Below are 17,410 nucleotides of genomic sequence, written 5' to 3'. Positions count from 1 at the left end.
AGGATCACCCGACCAGTCCAACAGACAAGTACAGTATCAAAATTCCAAGAAGGTAGTGTTTCTTAGGAAAAAGTCAGGTTTGCACAACTGTTAGAAAACTCCCCATATATTGATTTTTCCTTTTATCTGAAAAACTGACATTTACCTTGATGTCACATTTTCTTAATCCCTTAATAATTTTTAGTTGAAATACCAACATATAGAGAAAAAAGCATTGTGTGAATGCAATGCTTTCATTTATAAAGTATACTACTATTCGACAACAGAGCTCCAGTCCCAACCAGTCTACAGACCATTATAAAGGCAATTGTTTCAAAAGCACCACTTTTGCTGCTCTTGGCTTTATTCTTATCTGGAACTTTCTTATGCACGTGGGTCCTAGACAGTCATCAAAGTTGACAGGCTAATGATCCATGACTATACTTGTTTCTTAATTTCCATGTCCAAGAAATTCAAGGGAAAAATCAGAAGGCACTGACCCAGGCACTAGGTAGGAAAAGCAACAATCAATAACATTTTTCTGGTACACCAAATAAAAGTGTATCTGGAAGACCCAAGAGAGTTTTATTTTGCATTAAAAGTAGACTTATTAACTGTTTACTCACTGCATCTTCATAACTGTTTTCTGACATTAAATAAGAGGCACACCAAATGAATATTTGCCTCCAGGTATTACGACAAAATGATTAAAATAATTAGTTAAATGGTTGCTTAAAAAAAAAAACGATTACACACTTTATTCACTTATGATGCCATCTGGTCCTAGAGTTTTGTTTGTTAGGAGTTTTTTGATTACTGCTTCAATTTTGTTGCTAGTCCTCGGTCTGTTTAGATTTTCTATTTTTTCCTCAGTCTTAGAAGGTTATATGCTTCTAGAATTTATTTCTTCTAGATTGTCCAATTTGTTGACATATATATAATTGTTTGTAGTATTCGTTACGGATCCTTTGTGTTTCCGTGGTGTGGGTTGTCACTTCTCTTTCATTTATGATTTTATTTATTTGGGCTCTCTTTCTTTCTTGATGAGTTTGGCTAAAGTTATATCAATTTTATCTTTTCACAAAGCAGCTTTTAGTTTCATTGGTCTTTTTAACTGTTTTTTTAAATCTCTATTTCATTTATTTCCACTCTGATTTTTATTATTTCCCTTTTTCTATTTACTTTGGGTTCTGTTTGTTCTTTTCTACTTCCTTTAGGTGTAAAGTCTATTTTGTCTCATATGAGTATTGCTACCCCAGCTTTATTTTCACTTCTATTTGCATGAAATATTTTTTCTATCCCTTCTCTTTCAGTCTGTATTTATCTTTTGATTTGAAGTGAATCTCTTATAAGCAGCATATAGATAGGTCATGATAAACTTATTCAGCCAGCCTATGTCTTTTTATGGGAACATAAAGTAATTATTGATAAGTATGTACTTATCATCATTTTGTTAATTTTTTTTTGGTTGTTTTTGCAATTCTTCTCTGTTCTTTTCTTCTATTGACCTTCTTCCTTGTAGTTTGCTTGTTTTCCTTACTGTTTTGTTTGAATCCCTTTCTTTTTATTTTTTGTGTGTCTTTTGTAGGTTTTTGGTTTGTATTTACTATATATCATTCCATATCTATAGCAATCCTTTTTAAGCTGACAGGCATTTAAGTTCAAATATATTCTGAAAGGAGTACATTTTTACTCCCCCTCCACACGTTATGTTTTTGATGTCATATTTTAGATCTTTTTGTTTTGTGCATCCCTTTAACAGTACCAAAAACAAAAAACAAAACAAAACAACAACAAAAACAATAACAAAAATCCCAATGTCCTCAACCGGTGATCAAACACCTCCATAATGAAGTTTAAAAAGAAATATTAGCTCAAGTGAAAAGCTGAAAACTCAGGTGTCTTTATGTTTCTTCTTTACTTCCAGAAACAGTATTTTAAAGATCAGTGTCCAGGTATATATCTTGACATAAAACTTGTCCAGTTCCCTTTCAAGAGGTAATCCTGGCTGCAGTGACACTATCTAATGACTAAAGTGAAAAATTGGATTCCTGACTGACCCCTGCAGGTTAGCTCTTTATGCTCCAATGATGTAAGAAACTAGCTAACAAGACCTCACCATGCATGGCTTTAAATGTTATTGATAGCCCGAAAGCAATTCTACCCTTTTAAAAATCCTTTTGTGTGTCTAGTCTTGTTATCACCACAGGAGTGACATACATGCTGTGGCCTCATGATTCACAGGGAGAGTTTCCTGTCATTTGTTTTATCTTCATGATATGACAATTTTAGTAAATATTCCTCTGGCTTCCAAGTTAGCAAAGAGGGTATAAACAGTGTCGTATCGGTATGTTATGTGCTACTAGCAAATACCTTCTTGATCCTTTATCGCCTTTCATGTGAAATCATTTTAGTTTACATATGTTAGCTACCTTCCAGTACCCCTTATTACTAGTGTTGCCTCTTCCCATACCTTTTCAATCCATCTTTTCACTTGAAGTAATGAAACTCTTTGTTCTGTAATGCAAATAGACATGTTATCATAAAGCAGTGATTCTCAACTATTGCTTTGAAGTACAAAAATCCAGGCTTCACTCTCAGAAATTCTAATTCAAGCTGTCTCTGTGATGGAGTCTAAGAATATCTGATTGTAAAGCTTCCAGAGGGGATTGTCATTTGCATCCAGAATTTTTCAGAGTTGTGGGGAAAACTGCCTTGGAAGTTTGGTTTCTGAGTATTTTTCCATTCATTTCTATATAAAGACCAAAAGACAGTACCCAAATAGACCCTTTGGTGACTTGCCCTGAAGAAAGTGATGGTCTTGATTTAGAAGATTTAGAAAGATTTAGAAGATTTAGCTCCAGGCCATTTGTAACTTTTTCTTCTCAGTAGACACCATTTCCAGAAATCCCAAACTAAGATAACAGTTTAATAAACTACCTCTACTGAGAACCCTTGTCCTTTCTGCCCACCTCCTTTTTCTCCCATCCCTCACCAAATAAAAGCAACACACAAAAAATGTCTAAAACTAACAAGATCCCAAGTAGGCAATTGAGAATCAGAATGAAGGGGTGGTGTGAAATTTGTATAAGAATTATCCCCATCTTTCCATCTACAGACAAATCTTCTTTTCCCCTACTTATCTGTAAGATAAGATGGGAAATGGGTAGGGAGAAAGGTTTCAGATACACTTACTTATAAATCTTCATTTAAGAACATCTACATACTAGCATTTCCAAGTCAATATTTAATGAGTTCTACTCTGAGGCATTATGATAAATACGAATGCTAAGGCGATCAATAAAATATATATCTAAGCATGGGACTACTCAGAAAGCTAGGCTGTGGGGAAGGCAAAAGCCGGTGCTGTTATGGACAATTCCAAATATAAAATTTGTTAAGCACAAACAATTTTTCAATTTGATCATCAGTCTGATTACTTGCTTTACGCTAAACACAGTGCAATGAAAGGATCGGCGTGGACGTCGATGGCTGGGGTCACAGTCCCACATCAGCCACTGATTCATCCCAGGTTTCTGATCTACGGAGTCTGTGGATTTCCAAAGCCCCTCGCCATTCTATGTCCCCAAGCTATTGCAGTCACCCTTCTAATGATCTATTTCTCCTAATCCTGTTTCTGATTCTTTCCCCTTATTTGTCTTTTGCAGATTCTGTTCATGGGCATGATGACTGAGTACTATCACTACTTTTTCACCACCCTGGTAAGCACATCCAGTAAAAAGGCATCCCACGTGATAGGAAACAACTCCACTTATTTTAAGGTCATCTCCACCAATGTCAAAGGCAGGATATTCTCATAGAGATTTGCCTTACTTTTCTAAGAATCCTCCAAATCCAGGAATGCTCAAAAGCAGATTTCTCTCTCTCTCTCTCATGCTCAAAAGCAGGTTTCTCTCTCTCTCTCTCTCTCTCTCTCTCTCTCTCTCTCTCAATCTCTCTCTCTCTCTCTCTCATTAATGCATGTACATCCAGAAAGGGACTAAAATGAAACTTATGAAGCTTCCATTGAATAGAAACTGTCAAAGTACAAACTATTCATAAAGAAGCGTCATACACATTTTTTTAATACACATTAAAATTCTAATGTATACATCAGGAGTATACGTTAGAAGGTGCACCGAAGTGTATCACGGCATTCTGTGGTCTCGCGTGATTTACCTGCCTGTGTCCAATAGATAGCTGGGTTAGGCAGGGGTCACCTGTCAGGTGTGTTGAAGACCATCAAGATGAGCAGCTTGGAAGATGCTTTGGACATCGAACATTTTGCACCAGAAGTAAAAGCATGGCAATAAGCTTGAGAAATTCAAAAGAAACTATAACACCTTAAATTCTGAGAGATTATCAGATCATGGGAGAATGATTTAGTTAACACATCAAAATGCTGTGATAGCTCTCAATCAATTTCAAAATTCAGACACACACAGCCACTCCCCATACATAAACCACACTCCTTCACATACACACTCTACTTTCTTACGGCGAAGAAAATACAGAACCACAGAACCAACCTCCTTTTCTAATCTGTAAAGATGTGCTGACTAAATTCTACCCAGATTCTGGGAGATTCAATAAGAGTTACCAAATAAAACTGGCAAGGTAGGCTGGTGAGTAAGGGCAATCAAAGAATTTGGAACAAGGACCAGGCAGATGTCATACATGTACTACTGACAGAAGTAGTAAATTCCACTCTTGACTCAACTATGTCTGAGAGTATAAGGGCTGCAGAGGACCTCATAAGACAAATGCTTTGGGGCAGTTGTCAAAATCATTACTGCTCCTGAGCGTGGGGCTGTGGGGTCCACGGCAGAAGTTCCTGAAATAACATTGCTCTTTCCATGGTCTTCCCTCCATCGTTGACATCCTAATCAGGTCCTCTGTCAGAACAGTCAAGTGGAACCTGGAAAATGTCTTACCTTCCTCACAAATACATCCCTTCCCCTGTATCATAAATACCTGGGTTTTACTCAAGGTGAAATGACCATGTGCCTCAGAATTTTCTATCACCCCCAACTGTACACACCCCTAAGAGCCAGTTTTGTTTAAATCTGAGAAAGAATATGAACAATGAAGCCAAAGAAAGCTGGTCTTCAATGGAGACCCTGGATGAATGAACAAGTTATCCTCATACTTTCGGTTTCCTCATCCTTCATCACAAGGGGATGGTGAAAATCAGACTTTAGACTTTCTACATTCTTTATTGTATAAAGAATATATACAATACATTCAGGAACAAATGTATATACAAAACAGGAACAAGCTGCCTAAAACTCAATTTGTAGGCCAACCTAATTTTGCACGTGTTTAGTGTATTCATTTTAGCATATTACATTTATGTACTGTTTAATCCACGAGAGATTCAATAGACATTCTGGAAGTTTCTGTCAGACCTCCTGTGGCTTGAGTAACTTTCCTTCTTTTCACTGAGTGTGCTAAAGGTATCATTCATTTCTGTGTTTTATTCTTTAAATTTGCTTCTTTAAGCAATTTTTTTGTTTTGTTTCATCTGAATTCTGTCCTGCTTTGCTTTTATATTCTTACCATTCTTACCCGTGAGTATTAACAAAACTTAAAGAAAAAGGAAAATTACTTAATGCAAGGAAAAAATATGTAACATTTTAAGTACAGATCTGATCTCTTGTAGTTCTATCACCTAATCCAAAGTTATCTGGGGAAAGGGTGATGGTGTAGAAAAGAGTTCTTGTAGTTCTACCATCTAATCCAAAGTTCTCTGGGGAAAGAGTGGTGGTATAGAAAAGAGTTATTCAAAAGAATACATTTGTATGCATCTTCTGCAAATCCTGGAATGCTTCTGAAGCTACTTCTCTTTTATAACCACTATCCTCACGGATAATGTCCTTCCTTTCTTGTCATGTACTTTCATAAGCCAGTCACGTACATTGTTAGAAAAGTTTTATGGAAGGTTTGTTTTCCTGTTAAATGTTATTTTGAAAGTTTGGTTCATACTTATATGTGTTATATATTTTTAATCATATATTTTAGAGTCTAACCTTTTCATATAAGAAAAGCTGAAGTGGTCACATTAAGTCTGTTTTAAATGTGATTCAATTTAGAAACTTCTGGTTTACACTCAGCCTCATCTGTAACGGAAAACACTGGCATGGGTTAAACTCTTTTTCCGGAAACGTTGCCAGAAAAGGAACAAGTTCTACTGTTAAGATACATCCACACAATCATATGCTCCAGTTTCTTCCCTGAAGAGAACCTTTTGGTTTTTATTCTGAGCTTATATCCAGGGAGCATTGTTCATGCCTCATTGTATGGGATATGGGTTATTTTCAGCGAGTCCGGGGATGGTATTATTTCCTGCTAGACATGACCTTTCTGTCAAATGCATATGTGATTTCCAAATTTCCCCTCCTTTGAAAGACCTGAGGCAGCAAGTTGTGATGAAGAACGGTGGTACTACCACTGACAAGTGGATCGTTTGGGGGTCATTCACATCACCATTCACAATCTCAGTTTCCGTATTTATAAAATCATTGAACCAAATGGACACAAAGATCCCTTCCAATTCCCCAGTGACTATATCCTAGAAACAGAATTCTCTAGCTTCTCACAATGTCATATCCTGTGCCCAAGGGCATGCTAATTACTGGCTCCCGAATTCCTCTTCTTGGTTTATCCAAATTCTGGCAGGATTGCCAAAAATGGATGACAATAAAAACTGCTTACTACCTCAGAGTTTCTCAGGCTCCATGCAAATGAAAATTAATGGGAAATGTACTCTTACAGAAACAATGTGATAATGACTGCCATTTTTGCTTTAATCTATTTGTTGTTTCTGCAACCATTAATTCCTTTTTTCATACAAATCACTGAAAACATTAACTCTTTCTACTTTTATCATTTTGACTCCTGCACAGGACTTATTTGCTTTAGATCTGGAACTCTATAGGTACAGTGGCGTAAACATGACTGGGTTTCGGCTGCTGAAAATTGATCACCCTCATGTGTCATCCATCATTGAGAAGTGGTCCATGGAGAGATTGCAGGCCCCACCCAGGCCTGAGACTGGCCTTTTGGATGGCATGATGACAGTAAGTAGTTTTAAAATAAAATTTGAGAGAACGTTTGAATTCTGTAGGAGTTAGGTTAAGAATCTCCTATGCCTTCTACAGTGTGAGAAAAAGTATTATAACCTGTGCCCTAACTTGGATGAGGGAGAAAAAGGAGTAAGCTTTTTAGGTATTTTGAAAGACTATGCACGCTACATCAAAAACTGCTATTTTCAGCTTTCTGACTGTACTCATCTCAGATGGAAAAACCTTAAGAGTAGCCACCACTGTCAACTACACGGAAACAAAGCAAGGGCAAGTGAAGAGAGTTTTACCTCTGGGAATGTGGCCTTAACAAGGAGGGTGGGGAAGAGGAGGAACAAGCTGCCTATAAACGTCGTGCAGAACTGGTTTGCTTTCCCTGCCTCTGCCACATTTCAGCAAGAGGAAGCACACGCAGATCAATGCCAGATTTACGTACAGGTGCTGCATTCACACTCTTCTGTCCTGAATATGCAGAGGCACACCTTTGCAGATATTGACAGGGCTTCACACCAGCCATACGTCGTTCTTGAAACAGATGCCAAGCCCGCCTCCTGACAAGGCAGAGGTTCTCTGCTGAACTAAATTGCAGACTACCTCATCGAGAGTTTCTCACTAACATCATTTGTCTTTTGTTGTCAAATGCACCTACCCTCGGTGTATTTCTCTAATGAAACTCCCTGTGTGATGAAGAAAATAGCAGGACATTTTTTTGTAGAAAGCTTTCTATGTAGGAACCGTGTCATCTAAGGGAAAAGATATTGGGACTGCAGGCAGGTAATAGCATTTTAAATTGGCATAGTATTTCATTCTCTGTTCACATCATCGGAAGAAGTACTCTTGCTTTTAAGACGCAATTTACTGATAACCCAAAGGTTTCACCTCACAGAGACATGAACTTGTTTTTTTTCTTTCCTTTTTCCACTTTCTTATGAGGAATAAATTAAAAGAAGAAATAAATGAATGAATGAAGTCGTTCTGAATCTCACCATGTTCATGGTCCCTGACTGTTTTTCAAATCTGAAATAACTCTTAAAATATACAGTTATATAAAAAAATAACAATGGAAGGCACTTTGCTACAAACGATTCTTGGGGTGAATTGAAACATTGCTTTGAATAAGAAAAAGTAGAGGATATCCAGGGAAATGCTAGACTTCTGAAAAGGAGGGAGAAGAAAGAAAAAGAGAGCAGGGGTTGGGGGGAGATGAAAAAGAGAGAGGTGGTAATAGTATGCTATTTTTTTCTCTTCTTGGTTGTAAGTTTTCTCTTCTCTTGGATTTGTAATTCCAATGAATTTCAAAATCCTCTGCCTACCCCCAACTCCCTGCAAGATTTCTATCACAGGATGACACTTAAAATAATTACTATCTGCACTTAGTAAGTACCACTAAAAGAGTTACTTTGGAGCTGTTAAAGCAGGTGTGGATTTATGCCAAAGATTAAATATCCATCACAAGTATGGCTTAATTTACCAAGTATGGTAAATTACATACACAAGTGTGGCTTAAAATAAAGCATATGTTGTGTCCAGTTACACTGAGCTGACAGAAGAGTTTGTATATATTGACTGAGATGAGGAAAACTGTTGAATGAGAGAGACTGAGCCATACAACTCACACTGGAACCAAATTGAGCCTGAGGTGCTGCTGCTTCTCAAGACTGATGACAGTGTCCTGGGCAAATGGCAGTCCTGTGGGCGGGAAGCATGGCAGAGCCCAGTCCCAGTAGATGGAAGAGGTCCCATTCTGCCTAGAGTTCATTACTATCATCTCACCTAAGAAAGGGGTTTTTAGGCTCTGTTATTCTTGTTATTATTATAAACTATAAAAAGGAAAATGGGGGTTTATCAGAACAGAAGATGGTGGCTTACCAGGGTGCTATAAAAGTGGGTACAGTAGCTGTGTAGGTCATGTCAATACTACTCCAGAGAAGTGGTAAACACGCTAGAAGGTCCTTCAGATATAGCTTAGAAATTGATTTCTGTGAAGCATAACATTGGTCCTTATTTATCCAAAGTTGCCCTTTTATAGTTCAGTGTTTCCTTTCTGTTCCTAGTAGAGGTGGCTAAGGGGATGTACAAATAGATTCACAGAAAATTTAATGGGCAAGTATAAGGGCATCTGATGGACTAATTGGTGAGTCAAGAGAGCACATCCCGACATTCTACTCCAGAACAGTGGAATACACGTTCTTTTCAAGTGCACATAGAACATTTACATATGACAAACACACACCTAACATCATACTCAATAGTGAAAAGAAGAAATATTTTTCTCTGAGATCAGGGACAAAACAAGAACTCCAACTCACGCCACTCTTATTTGACATAGTATTGGAAGTCCTAGCCACTGCAATCAGACAAGAAAAGGAAATACAAGACATCCAAATTGGAAAGGAAGAAGTAAAACTGGCATTATTTGCTTATGGCATGATACTATATCTATAAAGTCCTAAAAAAGTTCATCAAGAAAACTACTAGAGCAAATAAATAAATTCAGTAAAGTTGTAGGATAAAAAATTATAATCAGAAATCTATTGCATTTTCATAAACTAATAGCAAACTATCTGAAAAAGAAATGAAAAAAAACAATTCCGTTTACAACTGCATCAGAAAGAATAAAATACCTACGAATAAATTTAACTGAGGAGAGATTTCTGGTCAAGATGGTGGAGTAGGTAAATGCTGTAGTCCTCTCAGGACTACATCGTAATTACAACTAAACCACAGAACAACTATCATTGAGCATCACCTAAAAGTCTAGCTGAACTAAAGCCCTACAACCACAGACATACAGAAGAAGCCAACTTGAGACTCCTAGGCAGGGCAGAGATATGGAATGAGCTGATTCCACACCCATGTATGACCATTAAAAATTGGGAGATATATCTCAGCTGCGGAGGTACCCCCACCACCCCCACACCGAGGAGTGAGAGGTCCCAGCCCCTCCCCAGCCCAGGGTTTCAGTGCTGAAAACATAAATCCCCATAACTTCTGGCTGTGAAAACCAGCAGAGATTGTAGCTGAGTGAGATAGAGGGTGGCTGCACTTGCAGGCATCCCTCTTAAAGGGACCACACATGGACATACTTACTGACAGACTTGTTCTGAGCTCCAACACTGGGACAGCAGCTCAAAAGCCTTCAGGGAGAAAGAGGAGGAACTGAATTGTATAGATAAAGGATGAGGGCTGGAGGGGCAGCTTTCTACCAGCCAGAGGAGCTGGTGAAAACCATTGTTTCTTTGTTGAGCCCTCCCAATCCCTGTGTGCAGACACTGGCAGATGCCATATCTGAGTCTCCGTTAAACTGGCTATCACTTTTCATCTGTCCAGCCTTAGTGATTCCCTGAGACCTTGCCCCACCTAATTTTCCACCACACCCAATCGTCTTCGAGTGGCTTTTCTGTATAAACAACCTGCATTGGATCATGCTGCAGATTTTTTAAAATCTCTCAAAGGTTCACAAAACCCAGACAAATATCATCTGGCTTTGGCATGTCCTGTACCTCTAGCTGAGCAGCCCTAAGCCTGGCACTAGTGACGGCCAGCCTTAGTTTTCAGCTTGGCCTCTCAAGGCACCCCCAAGTACAGTGTGAGCAGTGGCCATCTCTGGATTGCTTTGTGGCTCATGCCAGGTGGCCCTGGCCAAGATACAGACTGCTGCTGAACTTGGCCTGCAGTGGGTCCTCTTGCAAGGTGTTCCAGGGCTGACGGGCCCAGTGGCCAGCTTTGAACTGAGCCAGAGCATCAGCTGGCCACCTCCAAGGATGACACACCCAAAGGGTAGACTGGGTGGCACCAGAGCCCTACTAAAGCAAACTTTGCTCTGCATGGGCTGCCCTTGCACGACAGTGTAGTCACAGCCAGTCCTCACAACCAATCAGCTTGAGGGTCAATCCCTCCCAGTGATGTACAAACAGCAATCAAGTCTCAACTATAACAGGAGGGCACACACAACCCACACAAGTGACATACCTGGAGTACCTGGCTCTGATGAGCAGGGAGACTATACCACTGGGTCTACAGAACACCTACTACATAAAGTCACTCTACTAAGACTGGGAGGCATAGCAGCCCTACAAAGAAACAAAAACTAGAGGCAGCCAAAATGGAGAGACAAAGAAACATTTCCCAAATAAAAGAACAGAACAAACCTCCAGAAAATGAAATAAACAAAATGGATACAAGTACTCTACCAGATGCAGAGTCCAATACACTGGTTATAAGAATGCTTAATGATGTCAGGAAGACCGTCAACAAACAGATAGAAAACATAAAACAAACAAGTCAGAAATGATGAATACAGTAACCAAAATGAAGAATACATTAGAGAAAATCAACAGTAGCTTAGATGAAGCAGAGGATCAAATCAGCAATTTAGAAGATAAGGTAGTAGGAAACACCCAATTCGAACAGCAAAAAGAAGAAAGAATACAAAAAAATGAGAATAGTTTAAGGGGCCTTTGGGACAACATCAAGCATACCAACATTCACATCATAAGGGTACCAGAAGGAAAAGAGAGAGTGCAATGAATTGAAAATCTATTTAAAGAAATAATGACTGAAAACTTCCCTAACATGATGATGGAAATAGATATACAAGTCCAGAAAGCACAGAGAGTCCCAAACAAGATGAACCCAAGGAGGCCCACACCAAGACAAACCATAATTAAAATGCCAAAGGTTAAAGACAAAGAGAGAATCTCAAAAGCAGCAAGAGAAAAACAGTTAGTTACCTACCAGGGAGCTCCCATAAGACTATCCCATAAAGTTTCTCAACAGAAACTTTACAGGCCAGAAGGAATTGGCAGGACATATTCAAAGTGATGAAATAAGTTGAAGAAGACACAAATAAATGGAAGGATATATCATGTTCATGGATTTGAAGAATTAATATCATTAAAATGTTCATACTACCCAACGCATTCTTTAGATTGAATGCAATTCCTATCAAAATACCAATGGCATTTTTCATAGAACTATAACAAATAATCCTAAATTTTATATTGAACCACAAAAGACCCTGAATAGACAATGCAACCTTGAGAAAGAAGAACGAAGTTGGAGGTATCATGCCCCCTGATTTCCAACTATCCTACAAAGATGCAGTAATCAAAATAGCATGACACTGGCGTAAAAATAGACACATAGGTCAATGGAACAGAATAGGGAGCCCAGAAATAAACCCATGGGTACATAGTCAATTAATCTATGATAAAGGAACTGAGAATACACAATGAAAGAAAAAAAAACAGTCTCTTCAATAAATGGTGTTGGGAAAGCTGGACAAATACATGCAAAAAAAATGAAATTAGAGCACTCTTTTATATCATCTACAGAAATAAACTGAAAGTGGATTAAAGACTTAAATGTAGAACCGGAAACTGTAAAATTCCTTGAAGAATATAGTCAGTAAACACTTTGATATCATTCTTAGCAATATTTTATTTTTCATTTATCTCCTTGGGTACAGGCAACAAAAGTAGAAAAATAAACAAATGGGACTTCATCAAACCTCAAATATTTTGCACAGCAAATGTATCCATCAACAAAACATAAAGGCTACCTACTGAATGGGAGAAGATATTTGCTAATGTTATACCCAATAAGGGGTTAATATCCAAAATATATAAAGAATTCATATAACTCAACAGTAAAAAAAAAAAAAAATCCAATTAAAAAATGGGCAGAGATCCTCAATAGACATTTCTCTAAAGAAGACATACAGATGGCCAATAGACACATTAAGAGATGCTCAATATCACTAATTATCAAGGAAATGCAAATCAAAATCATAATGAGATAGTACCTTATACCCGTCAGGATAACTATTACCAATAAATCAACAAATAAATGCTGGCAAGAATGTGGAGAAAAGGGAAATCTCATGCCACTGTTAGTAAGGTTGTAAACTAGTGCAGCACTGCAGAAAACAGTATGGAGGTTCCTTAAAAAATTAAAAAATAGAACTACCATATGACCCAGAAATTCCACTTCTGGATATTTATCTAAAGAGAACAAAACACTATTTACAAAAGATGTATGCACTCCTATGTTCATTACAGCATTGTTTACAATAGCCAAGATATGGATGCAACATAGATGTCCATCAATAGATGAATGGATAAAGAAGATGTGGCATATATATACATATATACACATTTCACTTAGCATAATACTCTCTAGGTCCATTCATGTTGTTGCAAATGGCAAGATTTCATATATATATATGTATATGTGTATATATAATATATATACATATATATGTATATATATATACACATTGATATGTATATATAACATACATATACATATTTATATATGAAATCTTATATATATATATGAAATCTTATATACATATATATATATGAAATCTTGCCATTTGCAACAACATGAATGGACCTAGAGAGTATTATGCTAAGTGAAATGAGTCAGGCAGGGAAAGAAAAATACTGTATGAATTTACTTACATGTAGAATCTGAAAAAAAAACACAACAAATGAACAAACAAAATGAAACAGAAACAAACTCATAGATTCAGAGAACAAACTGATGGTTGCCAGAGAGGCGGTAAGTGGGGGGGAATGGGTCTAAAAGGGGTAAGGGATTAAGAAGCACATATTTCTAGTTATAAAACAAGTCACAGAGATGTAATGTACAGCATAGGGAACATAGTCAATAATATTGTAAAACTATGCACAGTGGCAGATAATTACTAGATTTACTCATATTGTGATTAGTTCATAAGGTATATAAATGTTGAATCACTAAGTTTTACACCTGAAACTAATATAATATGTCAACTATAATTTAAAATTTTTTAAATAAAAAAGAAGTAGTTCATGGGGAACAAAAATTTCTTTGGACTATGTACTGTTGACATCAACATTATTTTACACATTAACTTATTCATTTTACAAATCTGTATTATATACTTACAGTTAGAACTTAAAAAACTTATAAATCTATGATAGCTAATAAATTATGTAGGTAAACAAAAAAATAATGCCCACAAAAAAATTATGTAGGTAAACAGAAAAATAATGCCCACCAAAATAAATAAATAAATAAAAAATACAAAACAAGAGCACAACTCACCCTATGGGTGCCTGGGCCCAGTGTTAACAAATTTTTGTTCTCAAGTTGCCTCTGTATTCAAATCTTTCTTCTCTACCTTAAAAGTAAACCACCCTGCAGTTTCAATTCCGCTAGGTCTATATATCTCAGGTACTGCATCTCATTCATTCTTGTGTCTCCAGCATTTGTTGCCCCCTATTGCCTAGAAACTTCCTCTATTCAAATTTGCTCAAATGCTACTTCACCAGAGAGGCCTTCCCTCTGGAACCCACTACATCATAAATAGTACTCCCCTCCCGTTTACTCTCTCTCCCTAACCCGTTTTCCTTTCTTCCTATCCCTTCCTAGACCCAAAGTGTTATGCTTTAATTTGTTTGTTCAGCATCTCTTCCACCCCACAAGAATATACACTCCATGAAGATAGAGACTGTCCTTTTTGTGCTCTGCTCTATCCCCAGGACTAGAAAAGGCCTGGTACAAAGCAAGCCTTCAATAAATATGTATTTAACAAAGGAATTACTGTACCAAGTGAATACAAATTGAGCTTCTCCTGAGACTCGGGATGTTAAATGAGAAATATTCAGATAGCCCTGAAATAGTTTCATAAAAGTTTAAAGAGAGTTCCTATAAATAAGAGGCATGATTAGTGAAGACAGAGATCATTCTAAAGTAATAATATTATTTTAAAAAATTTCCACAGACTAATCACTGTTAAAATTTAGTGTCATTACTGTAATACAATTGCATTCTCTAAAATTTACTGTATGATCCTACTATTGTCCCAGGTGAATTTCCCTGCAGCCCTTTATAGTCATATTTTTGTGTATGCCACATTCATAGACAGATACCCATATGAATATATAATTAATATAGGATTTTTTAAAAATTGAAAACCCATGTGTTTTTTATTTCCCATCTACTTATCTATTTTCCTCTTTAATATTTGTAACTATTAAGCATTTAATAAAACTTCATGCACTAAAAATATCTTCAAATAATAGGATGTATGTCGTAATACATCCAAATCTGAAAGTAAGAAGTCATGTCCAAGTTCAAAAATTTTGTCTCTAGACTTAAAAAGAACCACAGATTTAAAGAAAAAATACTGACTTTAAAATTAGTGTGAAAAATGAGTTAATTAAGAAAACGGTTACTGAGTCAATAGAGTACAAAAATAGTGAAACTCATTATTTAAAAACATCTTGAGATTAGAAAGAGTGTTTTATCAACCGAACTGTTAATTAATTTAGTAGAAGTTTAGAGTGACTTTATAAAATCTCCTTCATTCCTTTTCACTAGATTTAAATTTTTCTCACCCCTTGGCTTTTGGACACACTGGGATAATGAAGTGGCCCGTTCTCAGATGGCTTTTTCTCTGATTGTGAACCCAAATTGTGTATGATTCAATACTGCGTAAGAGTCATGGAAACAACACAAAATTCATCTGTCATCTGTCTTCCCAGTTCTTCCAATGCATTCAAATATAAAGTTGTCAGTAGCCTTATCTGACACGTGAGCACTTCCTATAATCCTGACACATAGAGAAAACATCTTTGAGTGTTCACCTTGAGAGTTCACTCCTACTCCTCTGATGAAAGACACTAGGCAATGGGATTCAGGGGACCTTTCAGGATAAGGAAAACCTCGTTTTAAGTCCTGTCTATGTCCCCTGAATAACTAAATGACCAAGTATGTTATTTAGCCTCTCTGATCCTGCTTGCACATTTGCAAATCTGTATAATAATACTTTACATTTACAGTGTTACTCTGCAGATTAAATTAGATAAGACTCTAGGACATAGAATGGAATTTTCTTGACGGTACCTGCTGTTTTGCCAATGTGTAGTCAATAAAAAAGAAGAAAATAAAAAGACATTTTGAAATACCGAGACAGATTTCATTTGTTTACAAGAGACACATTCCTTGGCTTGTGCTTGTAGATGAAGATGGCCCCTTACCAAGGACCCTGTATGACCAGCGGGATCACACAGGAGTGTTTTCCAACTCCGTATATAGTTTTCCAACTCTTTTCCCAATTCCTTGTTCTCTCTCAAAAGCTCTGTGACAGGTCTCACTAAACCTGGAGGAGCTGCTGCCCTAATTGTTGAATTTCTAGATTGTGAGTACGTGGTGCTATCTTTGCTACTTTCCCAACCTGTTTCCAAATCCCAATTTGCTTGTGGGTTGCTGTTCCCTACTTCCAGGTACTCGGGAAATTCACTGTCTCTCCCACCACTTTGGCACCCTCAGCAGTATCCGAGCCCACAAGCTTGCACTTCCTGGTAGGGTTGCTAAAGGCAACACACTAGCTCTCCCACCCTTACCAGAATCCTCATCACTTCTATGGGGCACATATAAGGAGAGAAACTAGCTAATTCGTACTAAGAAGCAAATTACTGTTAGTTCTGTGCTATAGGTGGGACCTTTGGATTTTAATAAAGGAAACTGCTAATACCAAGCGAGAGAGGAAGTTCAGGAAATGAGGGGAGAGGTGTTATCTGGGAGCAGATCCCTCCTAGAAAACTAGCTTTCTATCCACATCAGGTTAGGGAATGTTTCCAAATCTGGAGAAAAGATGAGAAATCTATATTTTTTTGTCTATTTGCTCTCCAAAGACTAGGTCTTCCTTCAGCACCCTGATCTCCTCTAGTTTTTTCTGACAGTTACAGCAAAATGTGGGGACTCTACAGAGCCTTATTATGTTGTTAATCGTCATCCCTAAGGTGACGTAGCGTCTCATTGGTTCATACTGGGAGAATCCAAGATCACATTCAGGTCTGATGATTGGCTAGAAGGATTCACAGAAGTCAGCAAAGCTGTTATACTCAGTTATAGGTTATTACAGCAAAAGGATATAGATTAAATTCAGCACAGGAAAAAGTCACAAAGGACAAAGTCCAGGAGAAATCATGCATGAGCTTGTAGTGGTTCATTCCTAGGATAGTTGCCCTGGCAATGCTTCCTTCTCTCAGCAATATGTATGAAGTGTTGCCAACCAGGGAAGCTCACCCAAGCCTTGGTGCCCAGGGAATTTATTGGGGGTCAGTCACGTAGGCATAGAGCACCCACATAGCTGACCTTAGTTACTCAGTCTCCAGTCATTCTATGGACCAAGCTGGTACAGCATAGCCTGGGCCCCAGGTGAAAAAAAATAGGCATTCACCATAAATCACACTGTTAGCATATAAATTAGCTGGCATTACCCAAGACCCCAGGGGTACAAAGACACTAGGATCAGGGGGAATATTCGCACGGTTTAGAGGTCATCTCCCAGA

At 37.6% G+C, this 17,410-nt stretch overlaps 1 protein-coding gene across 9 annotated transcripts in view; it reads left to right on the top strand.

The window, feature by feature from the left end:
- The window catches only part of GRIK1 (glutamate ionotropic receptor kainate type subunit 1), a 352,370-nt gene that overhangs the window by 238,820 nt on the left and 96,140 nt on the right, over positions 1-17,410 (top strand). For all 9 annotated transcript variants that reach the window (XM_033087845.1, XM_033087814.1, XM_033087823.1 and 6 more), the window contains exons 5-6: positions 3,648-3,701; positions 6,885-7,058. In XM_033087845.1, coding sequence (XP_032943736.1) covers positions 3,648-3,701; positions 6,885-7,058 — 228 coding nt within the window. The remainder of the gene's footprint in view (positions 1-3,647; positions 3,702-6,884; positions 7,059-17,410) is intronic.

Source organism: Rhinolophus ferrumequinum, chromosome 2 (assembly GCF_004115265.2).
Source record: "Rhinolophus ferrumequinum isolate MPI-CBG mRhiFer1 chromosome 2, mRhiFer1_v1.p, whole genome shotgun sequence".
In the NCBI taxonomy this organism is placed as follows: Eukaryota; Metazoa; Chordata; class Mammalia; order Chiroptera; family Rhinolophidae; genus Rhinolophus; species Rhinolophus ferrumequinum.
The sequence above is the reverse complement of the archived record's forward strand: the minus strand, read 5'-3'. Positions and strand labels throughout refer to the sequence as shown.